General features: G+C 35.0%; 4 protein-coding genes across 6 annotated transcripts; 3 read left to right on the top strand and 1 right to left on the bottom strand.

Annotated features, from left to right (window-relative positions):
• Positions 1-490: 490 nt before the first annotated feature.
• On the top strand, positions 491-2,909 carry LOC108225231 (glucuronokinase 1). Its single transcript, XM_017400058.2, has 6 exons — positions 491-835; positions 1,109-1,258; positions 1,482-1,670; positions 1,760-1,876; positions 1,998-2,158; positions 2,569-2,909. Exons 1-6 carry the CDS (start codon positions 629-631, stop codon positions 2,795-2,797), a joined length of 1,053 nt encoding a protein of 350 aa, XP_017255547.1. The 5' UTR covers positions 491-628; the 3' UTR covers positions 2,798-2,909.
• A 4,388-nt stretch (positions 2,910-7,297) lies between these two features.
• LOC108224783 (uncharacterized) lies at positions 7,298-8,821 on the top strand. 2 transcript variants are annotated; one of them, XM_064080263.1, is made up of 2 exons: positions 7,298-7,514; positions 7,879-8,821. In XM_064080263.1, exon 2 carries the CDS (start codon positions 7,910-7,912, stop codon positions 8,603-8,605), a length of 696 nt encoding a protein of 231 aa, XP_063936333.1. In that variant the 5' UTR covers positions 7,298-7,514; positions 7,879-7,909; the 3' UTR covers positions 8,606-8,821. The 2 variants fall into 2 exon arrangements, with proteins under 2 accessions (XP_063936333.1, XP_063936334.1); XM_064080264.1 differs by having other exon boundaries at positions 7,310-7,514; positions 7,771-8,821.
• Positions 8,822-8,972: 151 nt separating this feature from the next.
• Positions 8,973-12,370, top strand: LOC108226119 (uncharacterized). 2 transcript variants are annotated; one of them, XM_064080262.1, is made up of 3 exons: positions 8,973-11,207; positions 11,297-11,774; positions 11,862-12,370. In XM_064080262.1, exons 1-2 carry the CDS (start codon positions 10,662-10,664, stop codon positions 11,753-11,755), a joined length of 1,005 nt encoding a protein of 334 aa, XP_063936332.1. In that variant the 5' UTR covers positions 8,973-10,661; the 3' UTR covers positions 11,756-11,774; positions 11,862-12,370. The 2 variants fall into 2 exon arrangements, with proteins under 2 accessions (XP_063936332.1, XP_063936331.1); XM_064080261.1 differs by having other exon boundaries at positions 11,297-12,366.
• A 3,801-nt stretch (positions 12,371-16,171) lies between these two features.
• Positions 16,172-18,004, bottom strand: LOC108225610 (GDSL esterase/lipase At5g14450-like). Its single transcript, XM_017400536.2, has 5 exons — positions 17,627-18,004; positions 17,334-17,543; positions 17,082-17,254; positions 16,722-16,995; positions 16,172-16,576 (listed from the first exon to the last, which is right to left on the bottom strand). The coding sequence occupies exons 1-5, from the start codon at positions 17,877-17,879 to the stop codon at positions 16,320-16,322; spliced, it is 1,167 nt and encodes a 388-aa protein (XP_017256025.1). The 5' UTR covers positions 17,880-18,004; the 3' UTR covers positions 16,172-16,319.
• Between the last annotated feature and the right edge of the window lie 314 nt (positions 18,005-18,318).

The following is an 18,318-nucleotide window of genomic DNA, read 5'->3' as shown; positions in this document are numbered from 1 at the left end:
AATATTTGAAACGAATTACTATGATAGAAAGTGAAATAAAATGTATTAGTTTAGAAAGAAAAAAAATGATAAATAAATTCATGTTATTCATATTATTATAACATAATAAATTATATGATTATATGTAATAAAATATAAAATAATGAATCACGACGAACTTAATGCTCCAGGATAGTTTGGTAATTCTAGATTTCAGATATAAAAAGATACTCCTCGTGTCGAACTCATATTTTTATGATATTTTTTGTAAAATTTGAAATGCTTTTAATTTATATATAGAATATAATTTTTTGAATTATATTATATATATATAATTTTTAAAATATATAAAATATTATTTTTAAGATATTATAAAATACATTTTTCAGATTTATTTTTAAAATATATATAAAATATAATTTTTAATGATATATTTTGTATCATGAATTAATAAAAAGACGAGGAAAAGAAGACTAATAAAATCTAGTCAGGAAAACAAGATGATAACCATGACTAGGAGTCTGATATTGTGTGCGTCTGCCGTGTACTATATAAATGCGAGCAGAACGTGATCACAATGCTGTGAGAAACAAAAGAGGATAGACATTAGACACAAGTTACACAAAGCTGATTTTAACGGTGCAAGAAAATGGAAAATGGGTCGGCGATAATCGAGCACAAAGCGTACGCTCGGGTGGGTTTGCTCGGCAACCCATCGGACGTTTATTATGGGCGGACCATCTCACTGGGCGTTTCCAACTTTTGGGCCTCCGTTCGCTTACAGCCCTCCAATCAACTCGTCATTGTTCCTCACCCTGTTCATGATCTCGTCCACTTTAATTCCCTTTCCCACCTGGTACTCTTTCATCATCCCCGTTCTCGTATTTTTACTCTCGATAAAGTAATAATCTCGATAAATTAATAAAATTTTACCGGATATAGGAATTATAATTGTTTATAATGAGAATTGTGAGAACTAATGATTTGTATTGCTGACATTGGTCATTTCAGTAAAATTAGTCCTAGTATGCTAGGAGTTGCATTTTGGTTTAATTGATAGTTTTTGTGATGTTATTATGTGTGTTTAGAAGTTTAATATTAGGATTTTTGCATTTTTTTTTCCTCACAGGTGGATCGGTTAAAGAATGAAGGTTATTATGGAGGGGTGCGGCTGCTTATGGCGATTTGTAAGATTTTCAACAATTACTGCAGGGATAATAAGATTGATCTTCATGACCGGAACTTCACTCTTTCATACGACACTAATATTCCTCGTCAGGTAATAGTCACTGTCGACGTAGAAGCATTCTGTGTATGTGGGCAAGATTACTGCCAAATGTGGGGATAATAGTATGAGTATAAGACATGAAAGATATGGGATGATCTGTCAAGGAAGGGAATTGGATCAAGAACTGACATTTTGTTAAAACTGACTAGACCTGTTATTATATGTTATCGTTTTTTATTCTTGGGTATTAATTAATTATGTTTTGATGACTCAGACTGGTCTATCAGGATCGAGTGCCATTGTATGTGCTGCCCTTAGCTGTCTTTTGGACTTTTACAAAGTTAAGCATTTGATTAAGGTTGACATCAGACCAAACCTTATCCTCAATGCGGAGAAGGAACTTGGAATCATTGCTGGTTTACAGGACAGGGTGGCCCAAGTGTATGGGGGCGTCGTATTTATGGTATGTCATTTGGTAGTATTTTCGGAGGACATTGATATAGGTAAGGTTAGAAACGTTTTGACGGTACATTTCTGTGATTTCTTATCAAGGACTTTAACAAGAAATCCATGGATGAGTTGGGGCATGGAGTATACACACCCTTGGATATTGGTCTTCTTCCCCCACTTTATCTCATTTATGCTGAAAATCCAAGCGACTCTGGCAAGGTTAGTGGCATATCACACGATAACTCCCAGTCCATATAATCTTTTTCATATGGTCCTTGTCGAGTCATTTTATCTACACAGAGTAGATTTGTTCATATCACACACGCTTCATTGGTGCCAGGTACACAGCACAGTTCGACAAAGGTGGCTGGATGGAGATGAGTTTATTAAAGCATCTATGGAGGAAGTTGCAAATTTAGCTCTAGAAGGACACAAAGCATTAACCCAAAAAGACCACACCAAGCTCGCAAGTCTTATGAATCGTAATTTTGACCTACGGAGGTAACACTCTTTTGTAAATGACAACTTATTGTCTTTGGTAGTGTAGTACTCTTTTAGCACTTTTACGTCATATTTCTTGATTGCGTTACGTTATAGGATGGTAGAAATCTTTAGAAAAGGCTCATTATATATAGATCACATGTAATTTATATTTCAGTGGTTCCACATATAAAATTATTGTGCAAGGGTGTACCTTTCGTTAAAGATACAGTAGGACATCGATAAACTTATATTTGTTTTTTCGGTCCCAATATAATAGAGCTAGTGTATATTTGACCTCGATAAATATTTAATCAGAGAATCTTTTAATTAATCAAGGTCAAACCTTAGGTCAAAGAGTCTTCCTTCGTGATCATAGCTTAGTACCTTTCGTTTATCATTGATCTGGGAACTAATTGGATCTCACTCAGGCGCATGTTTGGAGATGATGCTCTCGGTGCCCTAAACATTGAGATGGTGGAAGTAGCTCGTCGTGTAGGGGCAGCATCAAAGTTCACGGGCAGTGGAGGTGCTGTAGTTGCATTCTGCCCTGATGGACCTTCACAAGCAAAGCTTCTGGAGGATGCTTGTCATAAAGCAGGTTTTATTATTCAGCCTATCCAAGTTGTTCCGTCTCGTATTACTGGGACTGATTCTTAAAGTTGTCAATGCATTTTATATCTGGATGTTTCATTACTAGTTACCAACATTTCTCCTTTTCTCCCAAATTTGTTTTATATGGGCAAAGCATGCGAAATTCTTCTTCTTTTCTCTTTTGGCACTATAGAGCTTCCATACTCCAATCAACATTTGGTCATCATTTTTCATGAATGAACTATTTGTTTTCTCTGGTTAAAGACATTTAAAAGTTGCTTCTTTCTTTTTTTTGCTTTGTTTTTTGTCACACTACAATACATCTGTATTAGAGTGGAAGGTGCAAAGTGTTAGATTACTAACACTGCATATATCAAAAACATCGCAAAGAGACGTAAAGCAACAGCATCTCAAGCTTATTATAATGGGGATTCAACTCGTTGGAGTATATACCAACTCTTCCTTATCCAAGGAGGAATCAATTTTGTCTGCATAGTGCTGATTACTTTACTGACATGTATACAGATCCTCTTGGACCTGTCAGCATCGTCGCGTACCCAAAATTAGAAAGCACATGAAATTGATCAAGGGAAATATTTGTTCCGGAGGTTAGGGGCATTTGAATCCTTCTGATACCTTTGAACTTATTGAAATTCGGTTCGGTAACCAATAGTTATCGGTTAAATGTGAATCACGAAATTGTTGATATATCTGCATGAATAATATTGGAGGGGTGAAATCATTCGATTGATGTAAAATTTAAAACTAACAATAAGAGTATCTCCAATGGCGTTGACTATAATCGTTGGCTAAAGTGGACTTGTAAGACATTATGTAAAATTTGCTGAAACCTGTAAGACATTTTGCTTCAATGGTATTGGCTATATTGGTTGGTAATAATTTAAAAATCGTATGTTATTAATATTTTAGATTGTGTTCAATATGGTAATAAATGATGTGCAATCTTCCTAAAGATTTCTTATAGACGTGTAGAGGTTCGACAAATTTACGGGGGTGTATTCGATTGGGATTTTAATGCATTGTTTTTAATCTATGGATTTTAATGGATTGTATGGGATTTTGATTTTGTGCGGATTCTTGATGAAATGTCGCAGAGTTGATTTTGTGCGGATTCTTGATGAAATGTCGCAGAGTTGATAGGATTTAGGTACAATGCTTCAAAATCCCATTGAATTTGGTGGGATTTCAAAAAACTTAAAATACACTAAAAAATGCCACAAAATCCATCATTTTATGAAATGAAAAAAAATCCATCAGCATTTGAATACCATCAGATTTTAATGGATTTTAAACAATCCCAATTGAATACCATCGGATTTTAAAGCATAATTTAAAATCCCAATTGAATACCACCAGATTTTGTAGCATAATTTAAAATCCCAATTGAATACCTCAAGATTTTAATGGATTTCAAACAATCCCAATCGAATACCCTCGGATTTGATGAATGCAAAAAAATGCTTTAAAATCTCAATCCAATACACCCCTCTTAGTCATCCATAGGAGGCTGGCTAAATTTATAGACAACAGCTGAGCAACGACAAATTTAGTCATCCATAAGAGGCTGGCTAAATTTATAGACAACAGCTGAGTATGGTTGGAGTTTTTCGAGCTGTTGGCTAAATTTTTTTTATTTTAAGTATGTCAACTCACCTTTTAACTAAGGGTTTTCGATGGTTGGAGATGCTCTAATATATTATTTTATCTTTTAACTAGTGTTTTAAGAATTCCTGGTTTAACAAAAAATTCTCGACTACTTTTTAATTTTTTCTATAGATTTATTAATTACACACCAATTTGACTGAAAGTTCTTGATATGTTAAAAAAATTTCCGATAAATCTCTTGTAGATACTGAATCGATAGGTGAACCGATTAGTTTTAGTGATACACAAGATTTAACTAAAATTTTCAAATATATAAGCAATACTCCCTTCGTATTCGTGGTTGTTTAGTTTACGTTCACTGTTTGCACACATTTTGAGGTTCTTATAATTTTTTTTTCAAAATTTTTTAAAAAATTTAAATATCAAACTTTTATTCGGAGGGAAAAAATAAAAATATATTATAAAACTATACTTTAAATGAGTGTTGAAAAACGTGGCAAAACGTAGGGGTGAGCAAAACCGAACCGAAACCGAAAAATCGAAACACGGAACCGAACCGTATAATTTCGGTTCGGTTTGGTTTCATTTTTTTCAAAATTTAAAAAATAAAAATATATTATAAAACTATACTTTAAATGAGTGTTGAAAAACGTGACAAAAAGTAGGGGTGAGCAAAACCGAACCGAAACCGAAAAATCGAAACACAGAACCGAACCGTATAATTTCGGTTCGGTTTGGTTTCATTTTTTTCAAAATTTCAGTTTGGTTCGGTTTTTGATATAATATTTTGGTTTAAACTGAAATAAACAAACTTTTTACTAAATATAAAATAAATATATTATATATACATTATTTATTATTTATAGATAATCCTAGAATCTAATGTCTTAACCTGACTAAGTGTCTGTTTGGGGTTGCAGTTGCCAACCACAACAACAGCTTTTTGATAAAAAGCTGTATAAAACTGTTTGGTAAAATTTAAAACTGCTTTTTCTAATTGCGCTTTTTGTCCAAAAGCTGCTTTTACAGAAAGCTGGTGTACCCCTGATTTTTACAAAAGCTGATGTTGCGCCTAGTTGTTACAGTCCTGACCATCGAACCCCCACACATACAATTTTTTTATATATAACTATACCGTAGCTGTAACCCTTCAAAACAAAACAACAAAACAAAACTATATTTATAAAACATTTTTTATTACAACTTGGACTATTTGTAGGTAAAATTTTTGGTAATAAATTTAAAAGAAAAACTCAAAATAAATTATTAATATGTATTTGGTTGTTGTTTATTTAAGGTTATATTTTTTTGTTTCATCAAATGTGTTGTAAAAAAATCTAATTATAATATTGTGGTAAAAATTAAATTCACTGAGTAATATACATTAAATGAAGAAGAAAATTATATCTTTGTATAAATAATCAGTTAAAAAGCATATTTTGGTAAGTCATATGTATTTATATATAATTTTTAAATAAATATAAAAATTAGATTTTCTAAATCGAATAGAAATAAATGATATTGAAAAAATATTGTATAATAAATAAAAATATTTTAGTAAATGGTATGCGTTGAAAATATTTTACAGAATTTATGTTTTTTAGTTTAATGAAAAGATTGACTTAAATAACTTATAAATAAAATTATATAAATATATTAGTACAAACTATATATATTAATAACATATTTTTTCTGAAAAACCTCATAAATCATACAAAATAATCAGTTAAATTTTAGCTTAGTATATAATTATATTACTCAATTTATTAGAGTTTGCAACTATATCTGTCACAGTTTAAACAATTACATGTTGTTAATACTTGTCTATGAAATAATGAATAAAAGATTATTTTATTTCTAATTATAATTTTAAACAGCACTTTAACAAAAAATTTACCAAACAGTTTATTTTCGGCTTTTACTGAAACAGCACATTTGAAATCAAGTTTACTAAACAGTCTCAGCTTTTACAAACTGCACTTTTTGAACAACACTTTTACTCACAACAACAGCAATTTCTAACAGCAAATCCCAAACACTTAACAAAGCGTTAAGCACTGCTCACCTTCTGGGCTCTGGCTCTCCGGATCAGTAATCAACACAAACTAGCGTCGAGCAAGCTAACTAGTCTCTAGTCTCCAGCAACTTCAATTTATATTCAAATTCATAACCTCATCAAATTCTAGTTTGTGTTCTGATCTGAGCTTCTCTGCTCTATTAGTAATTAGCTTACGATTTCAGCTACTCCCTCCGTCCCCTTTTACATGTCCATTTTGGAAAAAAAAAATTGTCCCAAATTACTTGTCCACTTCTCTTTTCAAAACAATTTTTTGTATGTTTTTTCAAAAAGTAACAACTTCCAATGTTTGACTAGCATATAATACACAACTCTATCTAATTCATTACATTTATTAGGGATATGTATGAAAACAAGATATCCAACTAACATTTTCTTAAGATGCGTTATTTTTTCAAAAGCGACAAGTAAAAGGGGACGGAGAGAGTAATATTTTTCCTACTGTCCAGACTTTAATCTGCTATTTTAATGGTGCTTGAATCAAGTGAAGTTTGACGGGACTTTTAGAAATTTCGGTTTCTTAAATCGAACCGAAATAATTTGGTTAGTTCAGTTCGGTTTAAAATGATAATTCGGTCCGGTTCGATTTTCAAAAAAACCTCAATTTGATTTTCGATTTTTTCGGTTCGATTCGATTTTTTTAGAATTTATCGAATGTTTGGCCCTAGCAAAAAGTAACCTAAAGAATGAGAGGGACAGAGAGTACAATTTTATTTTATTAAAGAAGAGTAACTAGAGTTACGAATAAAATAAGTACAACCAACAACGCGTCATGTAATAATGACGTCATAATAATATGAATAGAAAAAAAAATAAAACAAAAATAATATAATATTTTACCGAAGCTGTAGATTTGTGGATTTGATTATTCTACCAGATTTGCCTCTGTATCTTCCTTCTTGTCAACGGATTCTCAAGACTTCTACACACAAAATATATAAATATATAATATATACATACACGATACGTACAAATTTATAATAAAAAGGGGTCGAGCTATCTTTCATCAGCTTGTGATTTCTGCTTTTTGATCGATCGATCCGTTGTAGATCGATCGGTCTCTGAATCTTTAGCCTAAAGGTTAGTGCTTTTTGTTCTTTTATTATATATTATTTATTTATATGTTTAAATGTGTTTATAATTCAGAACTGTCATTTATGTTGATTTTCTTGGATTTTGATTTTGAATCTAATCTGGGGTTGTTTAAATTTGTGTATAATTTTGTTCTTTAGTGTAATTTGATTAGATTAGATTGATGTATTGATCTTCTGTAAAATTGGGGTTTTAGGTCAAAATATTTGATTTTAGATGTAATTGAGATGGTTTTATGATGAAGGTCTGATGGTTTGTTCTATAATTGGAATGGATTTGATTATGATTTGTTTAGAAGAATGGGTCATGGGTGGTTTTTAAGATGGTTGAAATTTTGGGAATGTGATAACAGGACTATTGGGAGTATTTGGTGATTTTTCGAGATGTCTCGGGGGTTTGGGGAAGCATCAAGCTTGTCGAGAAGCTCTTCATACTCTGCGAATAATGCTGGTAACGGTGATGCTGGTAATTTTGAGTGTAATATCTGCTTTGATTTAGCACAAGACCCAATTGTTACTTTATGTGGTCATCTGTTTTGCTGGCCTTGTTTGTACAAATGGCTCCACATTCACTCTCAGTGTCAGGAGTGTCCTGTTTGTAAGGCCCTTATTGAAGAGCATAAGTTGGTTCCTTTGTATGGACGGGGTAAGAATTCGACAGACCCGAGGTCGAAGTCGATACCTGGAGTTGAGATTCCTCAGCGTCCAGCTGGTCAGAGACCGGAGACGGCTCCTCCACCTGATACAAACCATTTTCCCCAACCAGGCTTTGGTTTCATGGGTGGGTTAGGAGGATTTGCACCTGCAGCTACTGCGAGGTTTGGTAACTTTGCTGTCTCGGCAGGTTTTGGAGGTCTTATTCCATCTTTGTTTAACATTAACGTTCATGGGTTTCCTGGTGCTAACATGTATGGTGGAGCTGCTAACTTTCCCTATGCTTATTCAAGTCCATTTCATGGTGGTCATGCACATGGATTTCCACATCGGCGTGTGACCCAAGAAGAGCAAGCCGATTTTTCTCTGAAGTTGCTGTGTTTGGTAGTTTTGTTTTTTGTGTTCGTGACTCTTCTATGGTCTTGAGGTAATATTGCAACCATTGCTTGATGGTTAATGTAATAGGTTCTGTCAATATTGACTCAGCTCTTGCACTTAGTGTAACACTTTTTTTTTAATCATAATTTTGCAAGCACTCTTGGTCTTGTACTGGCTGAGCAATTGTTTATATTCTATTTGTAAGAACAAATATAGCCTTTCTTTGTTTTCAGGATTTGTAATATATCTTGGTTCGTCCTTAAAGTTCTCTGCTTATAATGTGAAAGTAACCGACACTTCTCCTCCTATATATAACTTGATAGTTCCATTTGTTTAACGTCATAAGCCTTGCTTCATTACTGTTGGCATCCGTAGTGATATATATGGTAGTAATTATCTGTGTTCATTTTGCGAGCTGCACCAAAAGTTAAAGTCGAGTAATGCTTAACAACCTATGGAAATTATTACCGAAAAATCCATATTTTCAGAAAGGTATATTGCAGCAAGTAGCGCTTTTCATGTGTTTCTGTTTTGCATGTAGTTTACAAGTTCGCTTTTGTGTACATACATTTCTGTCTGCAGCAAGATTGGACGTGTAACAACTAACAGGGTGTTGTCCTTTCTTTGGAGCAACAGTTCCAATTTTTCGGGTGCCAATAAACTTGGTGTGGTACATTTCTTATGTGATTGCCAGATTCGCCCAAAACAGTGAAGCGCGCAGCTGGTTTTGACAGTGAAGTGGTTGTAATTACATAAATGGGAGGGTAAGGATGTTGTTTATATTACTACAACACCTACCCCCGTCGAGTATTGCAGCAGCAGAAGAGGAAAGTAAGGTTGTTGTGGCTCTTGCCGATGAAATTCTTAATCATTGGATGAAAGCTCAAGGCATGAGAAATCTTCCTTGTTGATACTGTGACTTGAAAATGATGGAAGTGGCAAATCCAAATGTGGCTGAAGTGTGGGTATTAGGGAAAGCTTTGAGCTGGTTGAAGACTCATAAACTCTTTCGCCCTACGGTGGAGTCGGACTGTGTAGAAGCTCTCGAAGCAATCCGAAGTGATATAAAGGTGTAGTCATTTGTGTCTGTTGCCTTGATGTTGTACACTCATTTTTCTGCTTATGATTGCTCTGCAATTGAATTTCCATAACTTATAGACAAATAAATGTCGATAAATACTGATTAACTGGCAGGCATCAACCATATGAGCTGAATTGCAGTTGAAATGAGTGAAACCTGTCCAGAGTAAAAACAAATTAATAGACAACTCGCAAGCACTCTGTTGAAAACTTAGAGTAAATAGCACTTTGCATCCCTTAACTTAGGTCGTTTTCGCGATACGGTCTCAAACTTTAAATAATTGCAAAGTGCATCCCGCAGCTTTTAATTTTTACAGAAAATGCACCCGTTTGACTGTTTAACGTTAAAATCTAACAGTCAACGTTAACGCGAGGGACATATCAGTAATTCAAAATTGTAAGTTTAATTAAGCTGGATTTAAAAAAAGAAAATAAACAGAAGTAAAGTATAAGCTCCCTCCCTCCGAAATCGATCACTACTTCCCCCCCTTTTCAATCTCAGTCTCTAAACCCTAGAATACCAATCGTGTGCCAAATGCGAGGTCGATTAAGAGTTGTTGGTGGCGATGGTGGAGAAAACACGAGTTGGGCTGAAGTTCCTGCGGAGTATTGGAGTCGAGTTGCCGGTGATGGTGCTATTCCAGTAATCCCTCAACCAAGCACGCCATTGGTAGGCGAAATACCACCGTATGTTGGTACGTTTCTTCCTTCTACTGATTACTTGCTGATTTTTGCATGCATCATTTCTAGGGTTTGATATTGTATTGTTTAAACTGGTGGTCCCTTGTTTGTTGTCTTGTATATGTAATATAATATAGTGTTGTCCCCCCTAAGCTTACTTTTATATAGATTGTGCCATGTTGTTGTTATTTTGATTTTTTTTGTTTTATATGTAATATATGTAGTTCTGTATTTATTTGTGTTTTCAGAGGATTCGAAATTTTTCACAATTAAACTACACCACCATGGGGACTTTGATGAGAATTTAAATTCATATGTGGGTGGTGAAGTCAGTTACTTTGACATGTGCTCACAGTTGGAGTTTGGTATTGCTGATTTGGAGTCTATGTTGAATGAAGTTGGAATATTTTTAGGAAAGTTCTGTTTGTGGTATTGCATTCCTAATACAGAACTAGATCAGGGGTTATTACCAATCAAAGACAATGATGAAGTTGATTCAATGATTGTGCTTTTGTGCTACTCAAAATGTATGAATTTATATACCACTGATAATGTGATTGATTATGGGGCTGATTTTGGGGATTTTTCAATGACACAATACGAGGAGGATGAAAGGGTTGAGAGGATAGAACAAATAAGAGAGGAACGTGAGTATGGTGGTGATGGTCATGGTGAGGCAGATGGAGAGGGTATTGGTGCTGGTGGGGCTGAGGGTAAATTGAAGAGTGATGATGATGATAAAGTTAGTTTTGAAGGTGATAGTTCTAATTTGGATTCAACTGACAGTGAGGTTGATACGCTCCCAAAGAAACAGAAAAAACCAAGGAGGATTCCTCCTCCAAATCCTCCCTATAGGACAAGAAAGAGGGGCAGATATTCCATGTTAAGGGTGAGTCAGATCCTCCTTTTTTCTTTCTAATTTGTTAATTGCATATAATCTGCAATTCAATGACTTGGATCAATATTCTTGTGTTGCAGGGTTTGTTTAAAAACACCGCAGATAATCCTGTAGTGTTGGATGATTCTGGACCTGCTGGAAGTCAACCTAGTCAGGAAGAGGTTGTACATGACCAAGGGAAGACTGAAACTACTGAAAAGAAAGGGAAGAAGGCAGTACCAAGGAAAAAAGTTACCAAACCTGAAGAAAAGAAAAAGAAGAGTGCCAAGCAAAATGAAAGGAAGACTATGAAGCAAAATGAAAGGAAGACTGTGAAGCAAGATGAAAAAAAGAGTGCCAAGAAAAAGGAAAAAGTTGAAGATTTTGGACAAACAAATGCAAGTCAGATACTGCAACTTGAAGAAGAAGAAGAGATTGAACAACTTATTGCACAAGGGACAGTGGTAGGTGAAGAAGAAGAACAAACAGGAAGGAGAAACTACTGCAGCTGCACAGAGGATTGTGAAGTGCGCCAATTGCCAACAACTTGGACACAATAAGAGGACTTGCACTGCTAAGGTACTAACTATATGTAATTATATGCAGATCTGTTAAGGTGCTAGTAATTATGTGCAGATCTGTTGTTAAACATGTATTATTTTACAGAAAGCTCATGAACAACAAACCTCAGCTGGGCCTTCTAATCCATCTGCCGGGCCTTCTAATCCATCTGCTGCTTCAAAGACAAATCCATCTGCTAGTTCAAATGCAAGTGCAAATTCAACTGCCCCTTCAAAGACAACTACTAGCCATGGAGGTATAATCAGACCCTTTAAGCCCCCAGCTGCAATTTCTCGACAAAATCCTTTAGGCGTGGAGCCAATACCAGGGCAAAAGTTCACATCTCTTAAGAATTTGGAAGCAGCCAAGACCAAGATGCAGAAAAATATGGGAAAGAAGAATTAAGGGTTCTATCTATGTACTGCTTTTGACTCATTTTGAGTGCTTTTCCTCGAAAAACTATTTCCCCACTTTGCTTTCACTTGCTTTTGGTTTGTCTATCTATTGTAAACTCAGTCTGTGATGATGTTGGATAATGCTATTTTGGAATCTCTGTGTAAACTTTAAATTATTGGATGTGATCCACTTCTTTTTAACCACATATTTACTCCACTTTTACTTCACTTTTACTTCATTTCTATTTAAATTTCATTACCTCCAACAACCTTCTGTATCCACACTTATTACTCATTCAATGAAAAAAAATAAAATTAAAAAACAAAAGCGTGCAACTTCATTACATTTCATTCAGCAAATACAGAGCAATTACATATACCATTACATATTACTCCTTCCCACCCAGAACATAGTTCAACACAATAAACACCCAAGTTACAATTAATAAGAGGAGGACACTGCTACAACCATCATTCTTCCTTTTCTCTCCATCTGCATATCTCTCTTCATACAAGGTCCCTTTTAGCGTTTCAAAATGTTGAGTTTCAGCCTCAAGTGCGTTAATCCTACGTACGAGCCCAGGGATGATGACACGAGCTCGATCACATAGAGGAGGGTCTACCCACGAGAAGAAACGACATCTTCGATATGGACAAGCAACAAAACGACGGCCGGCGTTCGCTGTTGTCCACGCCGTATGCTGCTCCGCCAAAGCACCACATCCACACTTCACAGCCATGCTTGTTCGCGATTGAAAAAAAAAAATTAGAGCACAAACGAAGAAGATGAAGTTAGGCGTGTGAGGGGTCTGTATTTTATACACGCTACATAGATATAGCCGTTTAGAAATTAAAAGGGTATTGGGAACTAACGTTGACTGTTAGCTTTTAACAGGAAACAGTCAAACGGGTGCGTTGCGTGTAAAAGTTATAAGCTGGGGGATGCAGTTTGTAATTATTTAAAGTTTGAGACCGTATCGCGAAAACGACCTAAGTTAAGGGATGCAAAGTGCTATTTACTCGAAAACTTATAGTGAAATTTTAACACTTAGGCTGTGTTCACTTCATGGAATGGAATGAGGGGAGAATGGAATGAAAAATTATATAGAAGTTTTAAGGAGAAAGAAGAAAGTATGAGACAATGGTGACAAAATATGAATGTAGTTAATTTTTTTTGTGAGAAAGATTCTGAAGAAACATGATGTTGAAATGGAATGAGCATTCCTTCCAAAACATGTGGGTTAGAGTTATAGTTAAAAAAGTAAGGTTGGAATGATTGAAGAAATGAAAATTATATACAATTTTTTTTATCAACACCGTTTTAGAGTATAAAATTCATTCCATTCTCCCTCCATTTCATTCACTCCAAGTGAACACAACCTTACACTTCGTTTAGTTTGCACTGCTGAAGGCTTGATCAAACGTAAAAGGGTATTAAAACAACTACTCCCTCCGTCCCGGTAGATTGTATACATTTGGTTTGGACACGGAGACCAAAAAAAGTGAGTAAAGTGAGATGAAAAGTGAGTAAAATGGTGGGACCCATTTATATTTAATGATAGATTTGAGTTAGTGGAGGAAAATAGTGGGTGTAATAGTGTTTATATGATTATAGAATGAAGATAGTGGAAGAAAGAAGTGGGTGTAATAGTATTTTATATTATTAAAAGTTACTATATTTGGAATGTATAGAAATGATGGGACGTCCCAAAAAGGAAACTGTATAGAATTGATTGGGACGGAGGGAGTACGTAACAATTCCGATGACCAGTCGTTAAACGGCCACACATCGAGGACATATATTTGGATATAAAATTTATTTCTTTTGCTTATAGGTGAATTAGCAAAAAGATTATCAGGGCGACGGCTAGCATATGACATTGACTATAATTGTTGGCTAATTTGGATCTGTAAGACATTATGTAAAATTTGTTGAACCTGTAAGACGTTGTGCTTCAATGGTATTGGCTATAATTTAAAAATAGTATGTTATTAATATTTAGATTGTTATAAATAGAATATATCAATTTAATATGGTAATAAATAATATGTAATCAGTGGGAAGCAGTAAAATAAATTGTGGGAGATGACGTGGAATTCGCTGCAGATCTGTAGCGGATCGACAAATATAGCCGGGGATGGCTATTATTATACACAAGGGCTTGTTGTGGTTGGAGTTATATTTTTTGTGAACATTGGCTATAAAATTTAATTTTGGAAAGCCACATAGACTTTTAGCTAAGGGCTTGTGAGGGTTGGAGATGCTCTTAGAGCATATCCAACGGTGCTGGCTATAATCGTTGGCTAGATTGGACCTGTAAGAGCATCTCCAACCATGAAGACCCTTTAGCTAAAAGGTGAGTTGTCATGCCAAAAATAAAAAATTTAGCCAACCATTTTAAAAGTTCACACTCCAACCATAGTGACCTGTTGTCTATAAATTTGGCCAACCTCCTGTGGATGGCTAAATTTGTCGAACCTCTACAGGTCTGTAAGAAATCTGTAGGAAGATTGCACATCATTTATTACCATATTGAACTGATATATTCTATTTTAACAATTTAAAATATTAATAACATACTATTTTTAAATTATAGCCAACCAATATAGCCAATACCATTGAAGCGAAATGTCTTACAGGTTCAGCAAATTTTACATAACGTCTTACAGGTCCAATTTAGCCAACGATTATAGCCAACACCGTTGGAGATGCTCTAAGAGCATTTCCAACCCATCAAAACCCTTAGCTAAAATTCATTAAATCATACCATAGATAGGAATGATAGATAATGTGTGAATGTTGCTCCACTCAACCACACATAACCCTTGTCTAAAAATATAGCCAACCGATTGATGTTGGTTATATTTGGCCAACCACTACATGCCTGTAGCAATATCCGTAGCAAGATTTCGTATCATTTATTACCATATGATAATATACATTCTATTTATAACAACTTGAAAGAATAATAACTTACTATTTCTGAAATATAGCCAATTAATATAGCCAGTACCATCGAAGCAAAATGGCTTACAGCTTCGACAAATTTTACATAATGTCTTACAGGTCCAATTTAGCCAACCAATTTTAGCCGACACCGTTGGAGATGCTCTAAGACATTATGTAAAATTTGTTGAACCTGTGAGACAATTTGCTTTGACGGTATTGGCTATATTGGTTGGTTATAATTTAAAAATATTATGTTATTAATATTTTGGATTGTTATAAATATTATATCACTATAATATGGTAATAAGTGATGTGTAATCTTCCTACAGATTTCTTACAGACCTATAGTGGATCGACAAATATAGTCATGCATATGAGGTTGGTTATAATTATAGATAACAGGTGGCGAATGGTTGGAGCGTGAATTTTTGAAGTCATTAGCTATAATTTTAATTTTTGGTATGACAACTAAAATTTTAGTTAATGGGTCTTCATAGTTGGAGATGTTCTTATGACAGAATTTAGGTTTTTGACCGTTAATGCAAAGATAACAAGATTGATCCTCATCACACGCAACTTCACTCTTTCAAACAATACTAAAATTCCTCCTTTTGGCAAAAAAAAAAATAAAAATAAATTCCTCCTCCGTTGAGCCGTAAATTCCACATCCCTAGTATGCTGGTACTTGTTAAATAACATACAAGTTCCTGCCGGATTAAAACATATTTTTAATACATACAACGATTTTAATATCCAGCGGCCAGGAACCTGTATGTTATTTAACAGGTCCAATTAAAGTCGTGGCGACAAATGAAAGTCATGCCAGACAGTGGAAGGATGAATGAGTGTGAACTGAACGAAGAACTGTAATTAAGTTGTTGAGATGAGTGGAGACTGAATCAATCAAGAACTGATTTTATTTAACAAGATGTGTTCTTATCAAGACAAAGCCCTCGACAAAACCTAACTGGAACAAATCTTCTGAACTTTCAAGCGTCATCGGTAAAGTGGTGGAGGAAAGTGACCGCTAAAAACGCAACTATGGTAGTACACTCTCAAAACACTGTACCTTTATAAGTAAACATAATTTATTCGCAAAACAAACGGGAGACTTGGGCCACGCTGTATTCAAGGAAGATCCTCACGGACCAACCAGATGTGTTTATACAATAAAATAAGTGCGCATGGCTATAATTTATACAGGATAGTATCAGTGTATCACATGGTAATACTTTTGGTACATGCTTGGCTAATTGCAACTGGAGGATCCGAAAAGGATCCGTTTATAATGTGATTAGCAATCCAATGATTTGCAGCCTCAGTGTAGTGAACTGCATCCCAGCTAATGACTTTCGAAGGGTTTTTACATGAATCAGCTTTTATTTCTGTGCCATTTATGATTGCTTTGTTACCACACCAGATGTCAACACCATTTTTGTGATATCCACAACAATAGCTTAATGCATCCACAAATCCTGCAAGTTGAAATCAATGCCTTCTTACTACTACTTTTTACTTATAAGCTAAGACAAACTAGAAATCATAGTGTTAACGTCTTGAACGATTAAGTTAACAGTTCTCCTGAAACCTCGAGGTGTTAGAAGTAAATATAAGGATTACCTTGATTTTTTGCATCACTAATTAACCGATGCTTGGCGGCATACATGTCAACATATGTCAATGCAGCATGCGGAAGCTGAGTTCTTAGTTGAATTATTCTGTCTTTAAGTTGCTTATTGAATTCAATGGCAACATCACTCTGATCCTTTCGACAACCAAGTTCATCAAAAAACCCTGGCTTTGGATTTGGGTGATTTGTGGTTGCAATAGGCATACAACCGAAAGGGCCTGTGTTGTGAATCCAGAATGCTCTTGCCCCGTAATCATACAGTTGCTGGCAATTTACATTGTCCCTTCTGTCAAGATTTATAAATCGAGTATGCTATGTTGCGTATGTGTCTGACAAAGGAAGAATTTTACCTGAACTGCAGTAGCAAAGTCCTTCATTATGTCGGGGAAGGTGGCTACACATTGCTGATTGGTTAAAGATCTGAAGCAAACCCCGAGATCATTTTGTCCTATATCAATAGTGTAGAGAGCCTTGGAGAAGTCATCTGGACTAGGGAGGTTGCTTCTGTCTGATTTGTTCTTAGCTGGAATTCAAACATGCAATAAACTTTTACAAAACCTTGTATGCATAAGTCTATTTAAACGTCAAAAACTGGATGCGACCTTGATTGTAGAAATATGTTGTTCTTCTCTTAAACTGATGAAACTGCTCCACCTGGACATCAAGTGAAAAGGGGCTTACTCCATTCAGAAACCACGACTCGTTCACACGCCTTATAGTTGCGCCTCCTGTTGCAAAATTTGCACCATGCTCGAAATTTGCCTTGATAGAATTTAGGTAAGCACTCAAATAAGGTAGCCCCAGCGTCTCAGCTTCATGATAATAAAATTTTCAGACTGTTATATATTAAAGAAAAGTTGATGAAAAAATGTATGTTCAGACTGGAAAATCTTACCAATGAAGTCTATGATAAGCCGGCCATCGCTGCCTCTACCCGTGGGTATGCCAAAGTATGTCTCCCCCGTGGGAGGACCTGCAGGATAAAAGGCGGCTGATATACCACCGGTGTCGGAGTTTGAATCTCCAAAGTTGTATATGGCTGGTATTTTACAGTCTTGAGAATCTGTAGCCGCACCCTTTACGTGCACAATTAGTATAAATGCAAACAAAATTCTGAGGAACAACATTTTTGTTGAGGGAGCACACATGCTTTTGCCATTTATATATTGTGTATCCACATCTATCAATACCTTGTTAAACTAGTAATCTATATTTAAGCCTTAGTCTTAATTATTGTCGACTTATATGGCAAATTGACAAGTTTATATGGCCTTGATTATCAAATTTTGGGAAAGTTATAAACGTTTCATTAAAAAAAAGTATTTAGTTACTCTCCCCTTAACTTTGTCTTACTGTACACATCTTTCTGTTGGCTTGACGTTGTTCACTTGAGTTGTCATAGATCTAAGCAAAATCCTCTTTTTACTTTCAGTTGCAGCAACTGAATTCCCACAAGCTATAGGTTATACGTTTCTAGGCTCTTCAACTAGGTCTGATAGTTAGACTTAAAGATCCTTTATAAAAAAATAAAGAAAAGTTAGTTATTTTCAAAGAGTTATTGTTCTGGCACACACTCTTTTTAACCGA

Source organism: Daucus carota, chromosome 6 (assembly GCF_001625215.2).
Source record: "Daucus carota subsp. sativus chromosome 6, DH1 v3.0, whole genome shotgun sequence".
NCBI lineage: Eukaryota > Viridiplantae > Streptophyta > Magnoliopsida > Apiales > Apiaceae > Daucus > Daucus carota.
Note: the sequence above shows the minus strand (reverse complement) of the source record. Positions and strands in the feature narration are given on the sequence as shown.